Below are 18,118 nucleotides of genomic sequence, written 5' to 3'. Positions count from 1 at the left end.
CCACTTCTTAGGTTAACCACTGAAAAGGGAATTTTTATTCTCGCTGAATGGAATTTTTGCGATCATGGACATACTCATTCAGGATGATATGAATTCATGAAATAATAACAATAATTATAAATCTATATTGCACAGGCACAGTTTCAATAGGAATGTACTTAACTGCGCATGAATATATAATCAAAATAAAAGAGAGACAAACAGAATAATGCACAATAGCATCAATCAATTCTGAACTAAAAAAATTGTAATATAATAAGGATACAGAATTAAAAGGGGCTGATTATGCATTTAGTATTAGTGTACTGCATATTTTCAATTTACGCTCTTGTGCTTTTTTAGTATCTAATCTTAAAGCATTATGCACTCAATCTCAACTCTTACATGTAAAAATTTTTCCAAGCACAGATTTGTATGTCTGTGTTATATCGCAAAAACAAGTTATTTATGTTCCACTACCAGTTACACATATAATGACATCAAAGTTGTAAATTTCTGCTATCAGTTTTCCTGTCACAATTTCTTGTCCAGATATAGTAAAAAAAAAATGTTTATAGAAATACAGGAAAAAGATTGAAAAAAAAAGGGAAAAAAAGACTGTGGTGAATACTAGGCAGTACGTAACTGCAAGTCAGTGGTACATGTGTGTCCAATAAATACTGATTGGTTACTGTGCCAAAGAGAGAGAGGGAAATATGAATGCTAGGCCACTCTTTGTGGACATCGGTAATTTAGTTCTTTTTGTGATGCCGCATTCTCTTGGTGAGGGATTTGATGATGATGAAAGAGGGAGCCCGAGCCAGCATTTTTGGATGGCAAATGAAATGAAATGATAATTAATTTGTTCCGTTATGTCCTGGCCACTAGCAGGTAGATGACATACATACAAATATCAAGATGAGAATATACAATATATTCTACAGGGTGTGTAAGAAGTATGAACAAAATACCATTCTCTTTCAATTCCCTCTCTTTCCCTTATTTCTAAATATATTGTGAATAAAAAAACACTTGCTCACTGTAGTGAAAATGTCATACAGTACAAGGATTTTGAAGCAGTGATAAAGTATTTCTGAGAGATCATAGTTATATGTTTATATAAATATCTTTAAAGCAATCATTAGTTAGTTCTCATGCTTGTCTTTTGAAGCAATCATATTTGCATTTGAATTAGTGGATGAATTCATTCAGCGGCAGAATTTCACATTCTCTATGAGGCTCATAAATCATGGTTGCATGAATTGTGTCAATGTTCCAAGTTTATTGTATACCTTTGATTTATGACAGATGCATGAACTAGAAAAGTTGAATAATTTAAGCTTGTCATATAATATCTATGAAGCAAGCATGCAATCATACTTTCTGCAGAATGCATTTAAAATTTATGCCGCAGTGCCTCTTGCCAGGTATATGGCACAGTAAGCCTCCAGTGTTGTGATTAGCATCTTTATGACTTGCGCAGAGGAGTTTATACTAGCTTCACATCTGTAGGAGATAGCTCCTTATGACCTGAAGAGGGCAGCTTTCTTGTCTAATGCAGCAGCGTGTGGTGTGGTGTGTACTTTCTGTTTCCACACTTTTAGCTGAAGAGAGGTCCATGCAAACTTTAGATGTTGGTTCATCTGCTTTTAATGATGGCTGTCATGCCATCCCATAGAACTGTCACTCACTACCGTCACACATGGATGCACCTGCCTGAATCTTCGCTGGCCTATATGTAACCACCTGTTAATAAACGTACAGCTCTCTTACAGTAACTGCCAATCTATCTCAGTGTGATATAGATATACTAAGGGGGCACCACACTGCCATTATGTGCATACAGCATGAGATGAGGGCAGACCCCAATGTTGAGATGTGAGAGACACAGCTCATACTCCGAGTCCTCCTCTGCCACATCTGCAAACTGCATAATCTCCCAGAGTCATTGCCAATTTGCCGGTTTCCAGCTATACAGCAGGGATGCGCTGGAGGACATTTGGGGAAGGCGCTCTGTGTTTGCTGGTATTGCTACGTCTTGCTTGATGCTGCGTTCCTAATCAATGGCTGCCTCCTGCTCCTTAGTGTAGATGCCTCGACACGTGTCCAAGCCTCACCATGCTCGCTAATTATGTTCTGCACAGTGAAGAAACGGTTAGGCTGCATCCAAGGGTGAGTGGCTATGGCATGTTATGTGTTCATCCGTCTGACCTGTGCAATGGTGTTATAATCCAAGGAGAATTTCATTGCAGAAAGAGAGAGACAGAGAAAGATCTTTTGGGGCGGGAGGGGGAGAGAGAGAATGATAGGGGAGAGTATGTACATTCCTCGCTGCAGTATAAGAAAAGGGGAATAAAAATGGGTTCTCATACGTGTCCACATTCCTAATGAGAATTAATTCTGTTCCACAAACGTTATTGGTGGTGCGTGTCATTAATGACCCACATGGATAATCCTATTACTGGGCTGATTTACTTTATCCTCTGTCATTCCTAATGACATGCATAATGTGCCCTCAAATGTTCCAAGTGGTATCCACTGTAGGGTTGTAGTAGCACACATTTCATATAACTCTCCTGGCAAAGTATAGTATATTAAAGCTGGAGATGTATTCTGCATAAGTTATTATGAATGAACTGTGCGATAGATTTTAGCTAATGTTCCGCACAGTAGCTTTAGGCTGTAAGTGATGATGGAATAAATATTTCCACTCGTATGTCAACATTTCATTTGTCAAAGATGCTGTATTTTCAGGTTGAAAAAGGAAATAATGCTGTTAGTAATAATACTCATGAGTCTTCATATACTGCAAAAGTGGATGTTTTCGCGTGACTAATTTTTCGCGCTCGGCCAGGTAAGAAGAGTTTCACGTGTTTGTAATTCCACAGAATCAAGACATCATTTACTGAAATGTATGGCAAGCACAAATATTTGCGTGCTTTTATTTTCCACGCTAGTTTCTGGTTGCGCAAAATGCGCAAAAATTTCAGCACCGCAAAAATGTCTACTTTTACAGTAACTCTCCTGGCAAAGTAAGTTAGCATAGATTTGAGATGTATTGTGCATAATATCGTGAATTAACTATGTGATAGATTTCAGTTAATGCTTCTGACAGTAATTTCAGACAATAAGTGGTGATGGAATAAATATTCTGCACATGACACAGGAAGAATAAAGAAAGATGAAGAAAATGGAGAATAGAATAAGTAAAAATAGGTAATATGGATGAAAAGAAAATGTCATTCACACATGAGATAAATATCTGTTCAGTGCTTATCTCTCCAGATAGGACGTGCAATATGTAATGAAGTCGAGAATATGAAAAACTGTTCTGAGGTGACAGACACAAGTTACCATAAAAGTGGATATTTTCGTGTGAGTAATTTTTCACGCTAGGCTGGGTATGATGAGTTTCGCATGTTCTTAATTCCACAGAATCAAGACATGAATGTTACTGGAACATACAGCAAGCAAAAATGTTTGTGTGCTTTTATTTTCACGCTGGTTTCTGGTTGCGTGAAATGTGTAAAAAATTTCAACATCGTGAAAATTTCCACTTTTACAGTAAATTGATGTAGAACCTGAATAGAAATGCATCATGTTTGAGCTTGATTCTAAGGTGTGAAAAAGATTGCGTTTGTGTAAAAAAAAATTATAAGGTATTGCATTGTATATTTCATGTGTGTGTGGCACATCCACAAAACCCGATGAAATAATTGAACATTGCTTTCAGACTGTAAGCTTTCCAGTGGTCTGTAATTGGTTCCACTCCATTTTCAAAAACTTACCACAGAAAATGATGAAAGAGCCAGCCAACAGACAGATACAGTATTAAGAAAAATGTCATTTACCTTCTCAAGCTGAATGTAATATGAAGGAGATTAGGTGGTACAAAGAAAAGGTCAACTTAAAACACCTGAGTAACAAGGGCCAGGAAAATTGAGAATGTCACATTTCAAAACATTCACAGACACTGCATTTTGGAAGGGAGGTGATAAGTAATCAAGCTTTATATCTTTTAACAAATATAACATTTATTATCTTCAGCTAAATCACCTTATTTTTCATTTCAGACATATTTTGTATGCATATCATTAGCTTTATTAGTGATCAGTTACCATACTACCTTAATAATGTTTAGAGTGATAGGAGCCACACATGCATTAATGGTACATTTTTTTGTGTGTGTGTGTGTGAATCCCAATTGTTTTACTTTAAATGAAAAGTGAAAACCCATACATCAATGGCATCATGTTCAGAACATGAGGACTTGGTAATATATCGCTCATCTTTCCTGCTTAAACAATTGACCTTTACAATTTTGATTATGATGTCGGCATTTCCACAGCAATAAGAGTACTTTTCAGGGATGTCGTGTAATATTGTGTGTCCATTGTGCATTACTTCCCAATGCAATATGATCTTTTAGAACACTTTAATGAGAGATAACTTTTCTCTAAAATTGCTTTAAACAAACAATCTATTAGAATTTTTGCCAAAATGAAAATCTTGGGGGTAGCGTATGTAATGCTGGATAGAAATGTATGAACGAAAATATGAAGATCAAGTAATGCATATTATTGAAAACTTACTGTTTTTCAACTAAATGGCCTAATATTGATCAGAAAAGATAATAACAGCCCTAAATTTCCATGGAAGTGACAGTTTGTATTTGTGGCAAGTTTAAATTACTCTCCTAAATGCAATGGTATTTTGCAACTTATTTTGTGATGTATTTGCAATCATATTGTGAATTACTGCATGAAATGCAGTGGTAGTTCATGGTAAGTGTGAATGCACCTTACAATGGAATACCATGGTATTTCATGGTAAACATGGATGCACCTTACAGTGGAATACCATGGTATTTCACAGTAAATATGAATGCATCTAACAATGGAATACCATGGTATTCATGGTAAATTTGCATGCACCTTACAGTGAAATACAATGGTATTTCACAGAAAACATGAATGCGCCTTCCAGTGGAATACCATGGTATTTCACAGTAAATGTGAATGCACCTTACATAGGAATACCATGGGATTTCACGGTAGATGTAAATGCACCTTACAATGGAATACCATGGTATTTCATGGTAAATGTGAGTGCACCTTACAGTGGAATATCATGGTATTTCATAGTAAATGTGAATTCACCTTACAGTGGAATACCATAGTATTTTATGGTAAATGTGAATGTACCTTACCATGTGTCCATCTGCAGTCATCAAGGAGATGAACCCATATGAATCTTGCACAAGATGGAAGTATGATATGTACCCAGCTATCCAGAGTTGGTTTTCACAATGTCTGGCCCCACTTTTTCTCTCTGGTTCCAACTGAAACATTTAACATTGTATTCAGCATATTTAAAATAATGGGTAACACCTTATGCAGAAAAAGCAAAGTCCTATGAAGTCTACAAACATAATCAACTTTTTGCTGCAATGATATGCAATGGCGAGACTTCTTCTTGCAGTTGTCTAGGAATAAAATATTACATGACTGCTGTACAGAAAAAAAGGAAGAAACCCCATGGCCTTAATATGTATACTGAAATCACTGATGAATTACAAGTCATGATATTTTGCCTTCCACAAACTAGCCTCATCATGGCAAAGACTTGTAACCTCATATCACCTTCAAAAAGTTTATATATTTTCTACAGTGTACTAACTGGCAAGGGGAATCTGGATATGAGCTGAAGATGTCAACAGAGAAATACACCATCCTCGTTTTCTGACAAACTAGAATGTGACAGAATTAAATTACTTCCTTGTCATCCTTGCACGTGAGATGTCTTAAAGATACCTGTCACTGGTCATGTGATAAAAGAAGATTCTGACTTTCATATTTATCATCAACACCAAGATTTGTAATTACAGACTAATAAAAGTCATCAGCAGGCAGCAACAACTTGAAAGTAGCTTTCAGCAAAAAAGAACAAACCAACAAACAAATAAGCAAACAAACCTCACAAAGTCCAAAATGCGTAGCATGTGTGTTAGCTTGTGAGTATAGTATGTATGTGTGTGAATGTGCCTGCGTGTACTTGTGTGTACTTTTTTTGAAAATACTGCCCTCACATGTCAAGCTCACAACAGACCGTCTTTCTTGCCTCTTCGCTAGACATTTTCACATCCCTCAAACTCAGCTTGTTGCAGAGGCTAAGTCAGGTGGACAAATAGCTGTGATATAGTTCTATGAGTAGGCAAAACACAGGCCTGGCTTTAAGGAGACACCCAAGTGTAAAGAAATGTCAAGATTGCACTGAAGAGGGTGCACTTTGTATGTCATCAGCGGCAGTACGGCACAATTACGGCTTTACTATATTAGTATGCGGGCAAGTTCAGTTAACCGTGCTGCTAATATGCCATTCCTGGCTATTTTCAAAGTGAGTGTACCTCCATAAAAGCTATCCTGTGGTTAATAGCTTCATTGCGGTCTGCCAGTTTGAATCTCAGACGAGTTAATGAACCAGGGGAGCATCTTTCCTAGGGTCACAATTGGTGCAGTGAATGTGCAATCATTTCATGGTATCATGGTTAATGAGGAGTAAAGAGGACAGTTAAGTACTCATAGCTCTCAGGTTGAATTTTCATTCATCAGATTGAATTCATCCAGTGGGCTCGAGTGTTCATGATTTCTCACTACATGCATAATTTTCATGAAATATCTGCTGTGTTTTAGTAATTACATTTCCTTTGAGAGATAAAGGAGTTGTTTGTTGGGAAATGCAGATATAAGATAATAAAAGAGAAGAGATATTATTGCTTCATTGTAGGCTTCCCCCCCCCCCCCCCTCTCTCTCTCTCTCTCTCTCTGGCAGGCATTAATGATGGTTTCAATTTTCATTAATTTGAGATAATTGCAAACACCCATATCTTCATATCTACTCCAGAAGTGAAATACTTGAACTCTAGTCAATGTTCTCATAGGATGAGATATTAAAGTGATCGATTACATAAAGCTCTATATTTGATTCAGACTGATGTATAGTGTAATGTGTCTGGCCCTCATTTCATCTCATTTCTTTGGCAGTGGTTAATGTCTCTGATCTTTGTGTACGATATATCATTGTAAGGTCTACATACAGCCACTAGTGGATAACTGTGTTTTGCTTGAAACTTCCTATTTGTTCGTTTCTTCTCTCCGAGACTCCTTCTGTACTTTACGACTGTATTTGTGACTGCCCGGCTCAAAACCCACAGATTAGGATCCTCTGTAATGGACTGAAATATGTCATTTATGTTGACCAACTCAATTCTTTAAAGTTTGTCTTACTTGGGAGGGTAAACTTTTCCCCACCTGCTGTCAAACTTTGACTGCTTAAAACAAAAGCCGAAATTGAGTTACTAGCATTTTTTCTGGACCATATATATATATATATATATATTTTTTTTACATTGATACTTCTGCACAGCATGCCTGAATGACCCCCTAATCTTTAACTTGTTGACGATGATTTGATTTTGCTATAACACACAGTTTCCATATAAACACCTGCCTGAGTATACTTGGGACTAGTCTTCAATGAGTTAAATTTATCCTATTTTCTCCCTTTTCTATAAAACTGTACCTCCTAACTCTTATTTTATTCACTTTTTAAATGGATTAGGGTGAACCAATTTTAACAAATTATACATCATTTTAAAGCTTAGACCTTACTCTTTTACACTTTGTAGAAAAATGGAAATTCATTTTGACCTACTTTTTGTGGTTTTTGAAGTTGGACGGCCTCATTTCTTTAGTTTTGCATTCTAGGATGTAGCCTGCTTGTTATCTTCCTTTCCAGTGACCTGTATTGATAATGAGGTTGTTGCTGGATTAGCAATGGGTTGAAAGCATCCATGTTTACAGTATCAGCGGAAAAGATTATTACGCAGCGTGGCACCAATATTCTGTTTTGTATGCTTTTTAGCAGTGTCATGTTTTATTTGATATCTTATGAATTTAACTTCACCACTTGTCTTTAAACCATTGTATAGGTTGATAATTCTGCATGTAATCACAGCATTGTAAGATAGAACAGGAACCAAAGTTGATAAAGTAATCCAGCATTTCAAGAAATGGACAATTCAAAGAATGACTTAAATATTCAGAATGTGGTGTCCATGACAAGGCAGGCAGTTTGCCAGACAGCTAGCATTTTTTTTTTTTTCTTTTTGCCCTGATCTATCTTTCAGGGACCAAAAGTCGCGGCAAGTAGGAGGGCATGCAAAATTCAAAATGCCATTTTTTTTTTCTTCTACTAATCTAGGGATAGAGGAGGGGAGCAGACGTCTGCCACTTTTGGCAGAAGGCTTGATACCCTGCCATTTGCAATTTGCGCCAGTTCCGCATCAAGTGCTGCCACGGAGATGGGATGTTCTCAGTATTCATGAATTCATGATCTCGGCTGTCTGGAGGAGCGACTCCTCCAGGCAATGTTAGGGGTGGATTGCACGCCTCATGCACCGAGGAGACCCAAACTGCCTTGTTTCTACTCACTTTCCTCTTCACCCATTTCAACTGTTAAATATCATATTCCACTTTACACATCAGCCCATTGATCTCTCACACAAAATTCATTAAGAGATATTTTTTCCCTTTTGAAAGTCTAATGTTGGTCATGCCTACTAGCTTTTATTTCTATCTCTCCTTTTTTAAAAATTTTGTTATTGCAGGTACTTTTTGAGACATTAACTGATTGGTAGGAAATAGATTTTGTGTGATTTAGCATCACAATCACCCTATATAGTATACAAATAATGAATGTTTATGAGTGCAATGGACAGAATATTTCATGAGGTGAAAGATGAAATGATCCATTCAACGAGGCGCAGCCGAGTTGAATGGTTCTACACTTCATATTTCACCGAATGAAATATTCTGTCCATAGCACAAATGAAAAACATTTATTATTTGCTTTATATAACGCCTAAAATAGATCCTTCTCATTTGATGTTTTATTAATTTAGAAACAAGAGAGAATCTCAGATCGCGAGAGTGCTTACTGAGCGCTTTACACTTACGCTAGCATGCTGGACTCTATCGCATATACACACACTGCAAACGCGTAGTGTGCCGGGCTCTCAGCGAGCGTGCAATGGAGCAAATCGTATGGATCCAAAATTGCACGGTAGATGGAGCCGCAGTTGAACGGGTGATGATATCATAGTGAAATGGGCCGAATGATCATTGTCAAACAGCCAATCAAATGACAAGGATCTCTTCAGGCGTTATATAATATTAGATATTGCTGCCCCACACACCTCTGTAGAAATAATCAAAACTTTCTGGTACTGTAAAGCAAGATATATTCGAAGCATGAAATTTTTGCAAATTGGGGCTGATAGCCTTTTTCGTGTCATGACATTTTTATGAATTTATTTTTATGAATTGCCTCTGTCTTTTAAGGCATATAGTATTAACAAGAACTTTTGTGTGTATTATAATTTTGCGAATCTTGGTTCTAGCAAAATTCATGAAATTAAAATGCACACAAAAATTTTTGGTTTTACAGTATTTCGGTAAGCTCCATCAGTTGTACAATTTCATAGTATCAGCTTCCTGGAGCCATTTGTAATTTTACACCTGCTGTAGGTAATGTGCATCTTGTTACCTCCTCAGTTTAAAAGTTGCTTAGTAATCGAGGCATAAAATGGGCATTTTATGCATCTCATTCTGTCATTCAGTGTACTTGGGCTCATTGCCAAGCTTGGTTCATTAAGCCTTGCCTCTGTCTATGTCCCCTTCCATTGCCTCCTTTTTTCCTCTCTGTCTTTTTTTTTTTTTCTCCTCATCCTCCTCCTCCTTCTCCTATCCAGTAAGCCCACGCCTGGAGCGATGCATAAAATGGTCTGAAAACCTCCAGCCGTTCCTCAGTACTCCCTCTCCCCTCGCGCACCTGCACCTTTCCAGGCCCATTTTATCCATCAGTCAATGCAGCAGCAGCTAGCTCACCCCTGGCAGTGCAGCCGTGTGCGTGCATACCCATGCTTGAAGAGTGGCTGGGCGTACTCTCTCGCATGTGCACACACACACATACACACACACATCATATCCCTTCTTGTAGAGGTATTGTGGCATACACATAGTGAACACACACACACACACACAGAATGGAGTGAATCCTTTCATTCATTCACCCCTTCCACAAGGCTGTCGTCTGCAACGTTCACTGTGCTCGTCAAGCTGTATCTCACGCGCACGCTGCATCGTTGCTGGCAGTGCACATTTTTGGCATTTCTCCCCATTCCATGGATTTTCTGCCAGCATAATTGGACTATGTGTGTTTTTTCAGTGGTTTTGACAAGGACAGGAAAGACTTAGTATACCGTTATCCTTTCTTGCTCGCCTGGAGGGGGAGAGCTGCAGTCTATAATGTTATGAAGCTGTTTGTAGTGGATGCGTAAAATACCCACAGCAGTTAGAGAGCTAATAGCTGGCCTTGGTGTGCATGTACATGATGGATTTCTCACCTGATGGACAGTAGGCAACATTGATGTGACCATTTTGCTGGAGATAATCAATCAGATATTGCGCTCCTGTGTGCAACCCAGTACACAGACAAGGCAGAATTATCCATTCACTGCGTGATATTGTTCAAATATTTTTTGGTTGGTACTCACCATGGAGACGGATGGCTAACCCAGCAGCGTTTCGACCCCGAAGTCGCAGCCCGTCGCCGGTGGTTGTGAAGCGACACACGTACACCACCATGCGGCTGGGTTCGCTGTGTTGTGGTGGACGTCCACCTCGCCGCTATCCACCGTTTGAAACGAGGCCAACCGCCAGCATGGAGGAGCTTGAGATGCAGCTTGCCATGGAGGTATTAACCCAGTTACTACCACTTACAGCTATTCTACACAAGATGTCAATGGCATTTCTAATCAATTTCTTCTAGCTACTTCGGCATTTTTGTCACTACACTCTACTTTCCTAGCTCAGGCACTGCACTCACAGGCCTGTCCTGAGGGATATCATCTGTTACACTGAAAGAAAAAGTGTTCTGTGATGTCCAAATATAACAAAGCCAGTTTCAAGAGAATAGCCAAATGTCTCTCTTTCATTGTTCGATCTTGTTACCAAGGCAATTTCAGGGTTTGTCCTCATTTATTGTTTACAATCAATTACAATTGTATTACTACCATACTGTAAAACCAGAAATTTTCGCTTGTATGAAACTTTGGCCAAGATATGCGAAAGTAAAATGTAAAGAAAGATTTTGTCTGTATACAATGCATTGAACACCAGTTGCAATTTGCGAAAGTTTTAAACCACAAAAATGGCTTTACAGTAGTTACACAACTTAGGAGTACATAGTCATGTAAAGGCAAGGCATGGTAGCATACCATGAAGTCTGAAACTGATGATATGTAGCTGTGTTATACTATTTATAATATGAAGCATTTGTTATACCATCACTCCAAAGGCTAAGGTCAAATCTCTGTGTTCCATGAGAATCTGACCACACAGTGTGTGTGTATTCAGATCCCACTGTGTGTGATCCACCATATGGCAGACATGAACTCTGTGTCAATACCTATCAAGCAGCCTGGATTCTTGTGTTTATCAAAAATCTTCTTTGTCTAAATTTGTTCAACATGGCACTGGATGGTATTCACAAAGGATGGGGGGGGGGGGGGCTCTTTGTGTTGATGGCACCGATTTTATAGTTATCTCTGAGCATTCAACCTTTCAAAAAAACTTATTGTAAGTTGATGATGTACTTTGAATCATTTGTGCATTAAGTGTCTGAACCTCTATTTTGGAATTTTATTCATTAGCAATCTGAACTATCTCGGATAAAAACTTTCAGTTAAAGGGGATGGCTGGTAACTGATTAGTGGGAATCAAGGGGATGATTTTTTCAATTCTTGTGGGATTCATTTAAGAGTACATTATATATCTATTGTTGTATGAAAATTATTTGCTTCAGAACGGTCTCATATTCAAGTGATGTGCAGTTTGATGCCCCGTCATTGTACAGGCATGCCAGCCTGGAACCATTAAACTGCACATTACTTGAATATGAGACCATTCTGAAGCAAATAATTTTCACACAACAATAGATATTTAATGTACTCATAAATGAATCCCACAAGGATTGGAACAATCATCCCCCAGCATTCCCACTGATTCCCACTGATCAGTTACTAGCCATCCCCTTTAAAGGCAGTTTGAGATGTATAGGCTGTTCATAGTGTTCCATTCCTTATGATAAGCGTGGATTTATCAATTTTTGTTTCCCCCTTTTTATTCTGATGCATCTGCTTTGGAAGGATACAATATGCATTTTAGTTTAGTTTTCTGTCCAACCTTCCTAAGATGAAGTGATGCCTTATATGAACATGTCCTTTGGAGGTCAAAAGTCAATGAACTTTCTAAACCTTCCTTTATGTTAATACTTTTTTTTTGGGGGGGGGGGGGGAGGGGGATAATTTTGATAACGATTTGGTTATTACTGAAGTGGATATCTGTGGTATTAACGAAGTAAAATGTGTTGCTAGTGTTAAAGGTTATGCAAAGAAAGGGTGCTTGTTTTCTTTTGTTAACTATATAGTCATTGTTATCACATATCAGATGTTTTAGAGACACATGGATATAGATTGCCATACAATGATGAAGATCAGTTGATTTAAATATTGAATCATTAAGATGATTAAAGTATTTAGTTTTACATGGTACTTTAATATGAAACACCATTTCCAATGCCAATAATTAATGTTCTGCCATCAGAGGAGGTGTCAAAACTCTCAGGTATAGTGCCAGGGATTGGTTGCTATGCATAGGTAATGATGCATTGTGATGTCATCACTGTCATCACAAGTGTGATAGAGAATGTATCATGTGCAATGTAAGCCAGAATCCACCGGAGGGAAGAGAGGGGTGGATATCACTTTACCCCACACCATGTTCACATTTCTAGCCTAGGGATTTCATCTCATCTCTCCATCTTCAATGATTCCATGCTAAATCACAAGCTCCATTGATCTCTATCCCTGAGATATTTTCGTGGCCCACAGTGCAGAAGATATTCAGTGAAAGCCATACCTTCCTCAGCTTGTCGTCTTCACCTTATAAATGTACCGTAAAAAGAGCTTTTACGGTTGTTCCGACATTTCGTGAAAAAGGAATTTTATGAACATGATGGATACTTCTTGGTAATTTGTTTCTGGAACCTAGTAAGTAGTCATTACATAATTTACCAACTGAATTCTATTGGGCACACAGTTGGCATTATCCATCTAGTCCTATTTGAATGTGTGTGTTTTTTTCCCTCAATTTTCCTTGTAATATACAAAGTGTTCATCTACATGTCCTACTGGATCGGGCAATCAAACTGATTTCGAGCAAAGTCTAGTGAAAGATCATCAGCCAAGTGGCATAATATATAACACTACTAAAATTAGAATTAAAAACTAAAATGGCAATAAGATATGATTCATCAGATTTGCTCTAATAGATGAAACTTAAAGGACAATTGACTGATTTAATCATCTATTGTTCAGATTGCTACATATATGCCAACAAAAACAGATGAGTTTACTACAGTTTACTGAAGTAAGTTTTCCTAGTTTTCTTGTTTCTGATTATCTAAGAATAGTTGCGGCTGATGCAGTGTGAAATTGTACCACTAAGACAGTGAAAAATCAGTCGTATAATGTCTCATGTATAACATGCATTTACCTATTCATATGGAAACAATGTTACAGAATAAATAAGGGAATTAGATGTAGCTCTCACAAACTCTCTATGGAGGTATTCATTAAAAAAAAAAAAGCCACTCAATATCAACCTGACCATTCAATATGTATCATGGTCAGAAGATCTCAAGATGATTTGGGATGTTTGAGAGCAGGATTGAAATATTTTATACAACAGCTGCACTCTTGAATTCAAGAGGTGTCCAATTCATCCAGTTAAGGTGTGCAGGTAGGGAGTTCACCTGTCTTCATGCATGAACATGAGTGATTTGGGGACGCTGTCCTCCTCTGATCAGATGAGAAGGACTGAATGGATTGAGAACCCCGAGAAACAGCGGAGCAGGGATGACAAACAAGAAATTTGCACTCTATTGACCGAGTTCTGAGATGGTATTTGCTTCCCGAGGTCTTGGGCTTTGCCGGTAACCGGAGAGCCTTGCTAGATATTCACAGGTGTCAGGGGAGGCAGTTTCCCCCTCATGGATCCTCACCAATATTGTGCGGTCTCTGTGAAGAGATTCTTGTGCAGAATTAGAGGTAGTGGTATTCAAATTTAGGGATTTATGTAAGGCAAAAGCTTCCCAAATATCTGTCCACTGTTTCCATGGCAGTTAAGCTGTGTGTGTTGATATACACTGATGATGTCTTGTGTGATTAAACTTTGCATTTTTCTCATATTTGCCTAATTTGACACGTGATAAATTAATCTAATACTGTCATTTTAGTAATGTCATTAACTTCTCTGGCATTTTGTCTCTAATCAAATTCCCCCGCACCACAGGGATCATTCAGACTCTATGCAATGCAGTTGCCATAGTAACACTATCATACGTAACTGTTTGAGAAAACGTAAACTGTGCAATGTGCCTGGAAATTACTGTATTCCCAATTGTCATAAGAAAATTTGTCACTACTGATATTTTTTACAGCTATTTTCCCTGCTGATATATTGATGTTGAGATGACAGCAATCTCTGCTAGCTTGAAAGAGGGAAGAGCTAAATTGTTTAGACCGAGTAGAGAAAAGGTTGGGATACTGTGTTAGCCCTTGTGTGACAAACCTGCATGAAAAAATAGTTCCAGAACATAAAAGAACAGTCCATTCTTACCCATCCTATCTGTGTAGTGTGAGAGGTATTTCAACTTGTATCACAATCTGTAACTGACCCAAGTATAGCATTTTTATGATCAATGTGGCTTTACTACCATGTTGTTGATGTGTAAATTTTAATTTTTTCAGTCTTTTTTTTTCCATTTTTTGTTGTTGTTACAATCCATCAACTACTAGGCTAGGGTTAACTTCTAATCTGTCTGTGTGAGAGTATGGATCATTCATCAACTGATTTTTTAACAGGAATCAGAAGGACACACTATTTTCACATGGTGTTGCAGAGTGGAATTTCCTTTAATGTACTGTAAACTTGACAATTCAAGCCATGTGGTATAAGGTTCAAACTTATTCCTGTCATCTGTAAGCAGTCTTGTGAAGGAGACGTGTGAAAAGGATTTGGATGTAGGGATGTAAATCACGTCTGGGATGCCAAGAATCCCAAACCTCCTCTAGTGGAAGATTAAGGGGACAGCGGAGTAGCTGTTTGGATGCAAATTTGTAGACAAGTTGATATATGAATGGACTGAGGGTAATCAGAAGCCATTTCACTGTGAGATATAGATAAACATTTCACTGCTTGTAAATAATTGGATATATGTATATGCTGTTTGAATTTGTTCTCAGATGTTAAATCCATGTATACATCTGTCTGTCAATTTTAATTGTGACCAAACTTTTGAACCATGTTCACATATTGACAGTTTTGATTTGTGATTTGTCTTTATTTGTTTTCAATTCTTCCAGAATCCCACGCCTCCTCCAATAGATTTCAACCTTTACGCCACCAAGAAGTCAGTAGCAGAAGGCCTACTTGTGGTGGCGCTGTTGACGGCAAATGCAGCGCAGCTCAAGACCATTGTCACAGCAGGGCATCAGAACCGTTTCCATGGTTTTGTCACAGCCCTTGTCATCCTCTCCATCCTCCTCCTGGTCACTGTCATCGTCTTCCTGCTCCTGCTTGGCCGCGACAACCTCAATGACGTCTACAAGCAACGGCGGCTGGACTGGCTTAACAACATCGCCACCGCTCTCATCGTTTGCATTGTCTTTATCAATGTGTTCGTATCAGCATTCGGGATTGAGTATTCCCCGTTATAGCAGGGGAGGCCAAGTTATCTCATATTAGAGGAAACTCTTGAAGTAGGATGACAGTATTAGCAGTCTTTGGGAACAAGTGGAAGGATGAATGGCATGGATGTAGCAAGGAGAAGAAACCGTGTAAAGATGCCTCCATCATACACATCTTCAGATGTATTTCAAGGGAAAGATATCAGTAGGGTAAAACAACAACGACAACAGCTTAGCTAAGGTTCATGATGTGCTGATTCAAAGAATCACATTTGATGGGCTGCTGCAGACCACAGTGTGTTCTGCTACATTACTCATGCTGCAATGCCTTTGATAACTCTCGTCTACCCACTGTCATGGGATCAGTAGGTGTAATGAATGGCTGCATTGTGATGTCTGCAGACTTACATATTGTATGTACCAACACATTTGTGGGTTCCAACAATGTTCAATCTCTTTGTTACAAACCAATGTGCCATTTGCCATCTCTCACAAGCCTCAGCGTTGTTTCTATTTGCATACATTCTGCATACATGAATTCCTGATGCTGTTTTCTTTCAGTGGCCCTAAATTGTATGACAAAAAGGTTCTCAGCTAAATGTCAAGTTTGTGTCAATCAAATGTCCAAAAACCTAACAGAATTAGAGATGTGTTAATTAAGCTAAACTATTCTTGCCAAGCATCTGTCTGTTTGTGTGTTAGGATTCAGTTAGCATGATACACATTGATTTACACAGTGAGTATCATTGTAAGCCCAGTGAATGAAATGATTCCAAACTGCATTGAAAAGTCAATATCTGAAAGAGTGTTTCATTAATACAAATTAACTGAGTGTAATTTGCAACCTTGTATACACTCCCTGTGATTGCCTACATTCAGAAACAAGGACAGAGTCCACATAGTTTGTCCTGTGTGTTGATACATAAACCTATCCACCAAGTTTTATGTACTGTGTTCATTGTATTCATAGTATAAATCATATTCTTTTGTTTCAATATAGACCACAGTATGAAGGGAACAGAGAATATATTGAAACTCATCCTTTGTCTGTTAAGCTCCTGTGTGTTGTATTGTCTCACAGAGATGAGCTATAGTATATGCAGGTAATTGTGATATATCACCTTGCATCTTTCCAGATGTGCATTATCCTGTCTTTGTGATTCACAATTTAGCAAGCTTCTGATATTTTGGTAATACAAAATCCAGATCTCCTGCATGAAATGGCCATGTCCAGACGAGTTAAGTAAAACAACAACAACAACAGCCAATGAAAACATTCAGGTGGTGCTATACAGTACAAAATGGTCTTTGCATGCTGTGCTCATTGTAAAAACACAGCGATGTGTATTTTGGTCTTTCGCAAAAATACAGCTCAAGTCTTTCTCATAAGAAAGCATGTCCTTCAAAGCTATTCTTACATTATGTTTGATGAGGCTGTTCCTATGTGTGCTAAATTTGTTAGCTGAGCAGTTTTGTACATGCAATTTCTTCATTATACCTCACTTTATTACAATCCCTGCTTTTCAGTTTTCTTTGAAGAAATTACCAGTAGAGTGGCAGACGTAATATGGTTCCATGGCCAAGATTTGTGTTTTGACATAGTTTGCAGTGTAGTTTGATTTAGGGCCATTGTCCGTGGGAAAAGACCCTTGTGGGTTTTCTCATGGAACCAGAATATTGGCGTTTTCTGTCCTTTATATTAACAATGACCAGTCTCACAGTCAGTGTAACAAACAATGCAAACAATGAAAGTGTTAATCTAATAATGCAAAGTTTGTAGCTGGTATGGCTGGATTTGTTCACCTGTATTAGCAATAGATTTCATTTGTATCTATTTGAAAATCATAAGCTTAATTACTTTTTTTTCATGATCATGATGGATTCTGCAAGTTCTCAATTACTCAAAAACAATTTGATTACAAAGCTTTCAATCTTGATGCTACCGTCATCAAACAAACTACACGTGCAGCATCGGAGGTATTTTCTCCTCTTGAAAGATGCAATTTGATACGACAGTGACCCAATTCTTGCCGCGGGGTAGCAGTTAGCAAAACATCTCTTGGCTGGTCCTCTCTGGTCATTTAATTAAGCCTTGGATGTACAGATGTAAGATTGGTCTGATATAGCTTGTCCAGTCTTGCTAGTGAGTTGAAGGCAGACTTGAAGCTTTGATGCAATCTTCTGGTTTCTCGCTGAAAAAAGAAAAGAAGCTTGTTGCAGTGTCTGACTCTTCAACTGATCCAAAGAGCACCTTTGCCCCGTGGATAG

General features: G+C 38.2%; 1 protein-coding gene across 1 annotated transcript in view; it reads left to right on the top strand.

Annotated features, from left to right (window-relative positions):
• Positions 1-15,880, top strand: part of LOC140245880 (uncharacterized) — a 42,263-nt gene extending 26,383 nt beyond the window's left edge. Inside the window, exon 4 of the mRNA XM_072325365.1 lies at positions 15,527-15,880. Coding sequence (XP_072181466.1) covers positions 15,527-15,880 — 354 coding nt within the window. The remainder of the gene's footprint in view (positions 1-15,526) is intronic.
• The last annotated feature ends 2,238 nt before the right edge of the window (positions 15,881-18,118 follow it).

Source organism: Diadema setosum, chromosome 2, assembly GCF_964275005.1.
Source record: "Diadema setosum chromosome 2, eeDiaSeto1, whole genome shotgun sequence".
In the NCBI taxonomy this organism is placed as follows: Eukaryota; Metazoa; Echinodermata; class Echinoidea; order Diadematoida; family Diadematidae; genus Diadema; species Diadema setosum.
Note: the sequence above shows the minus strand (reverse complement) of the source record. Positions and strands in the feature narration are given on the sequence as shown.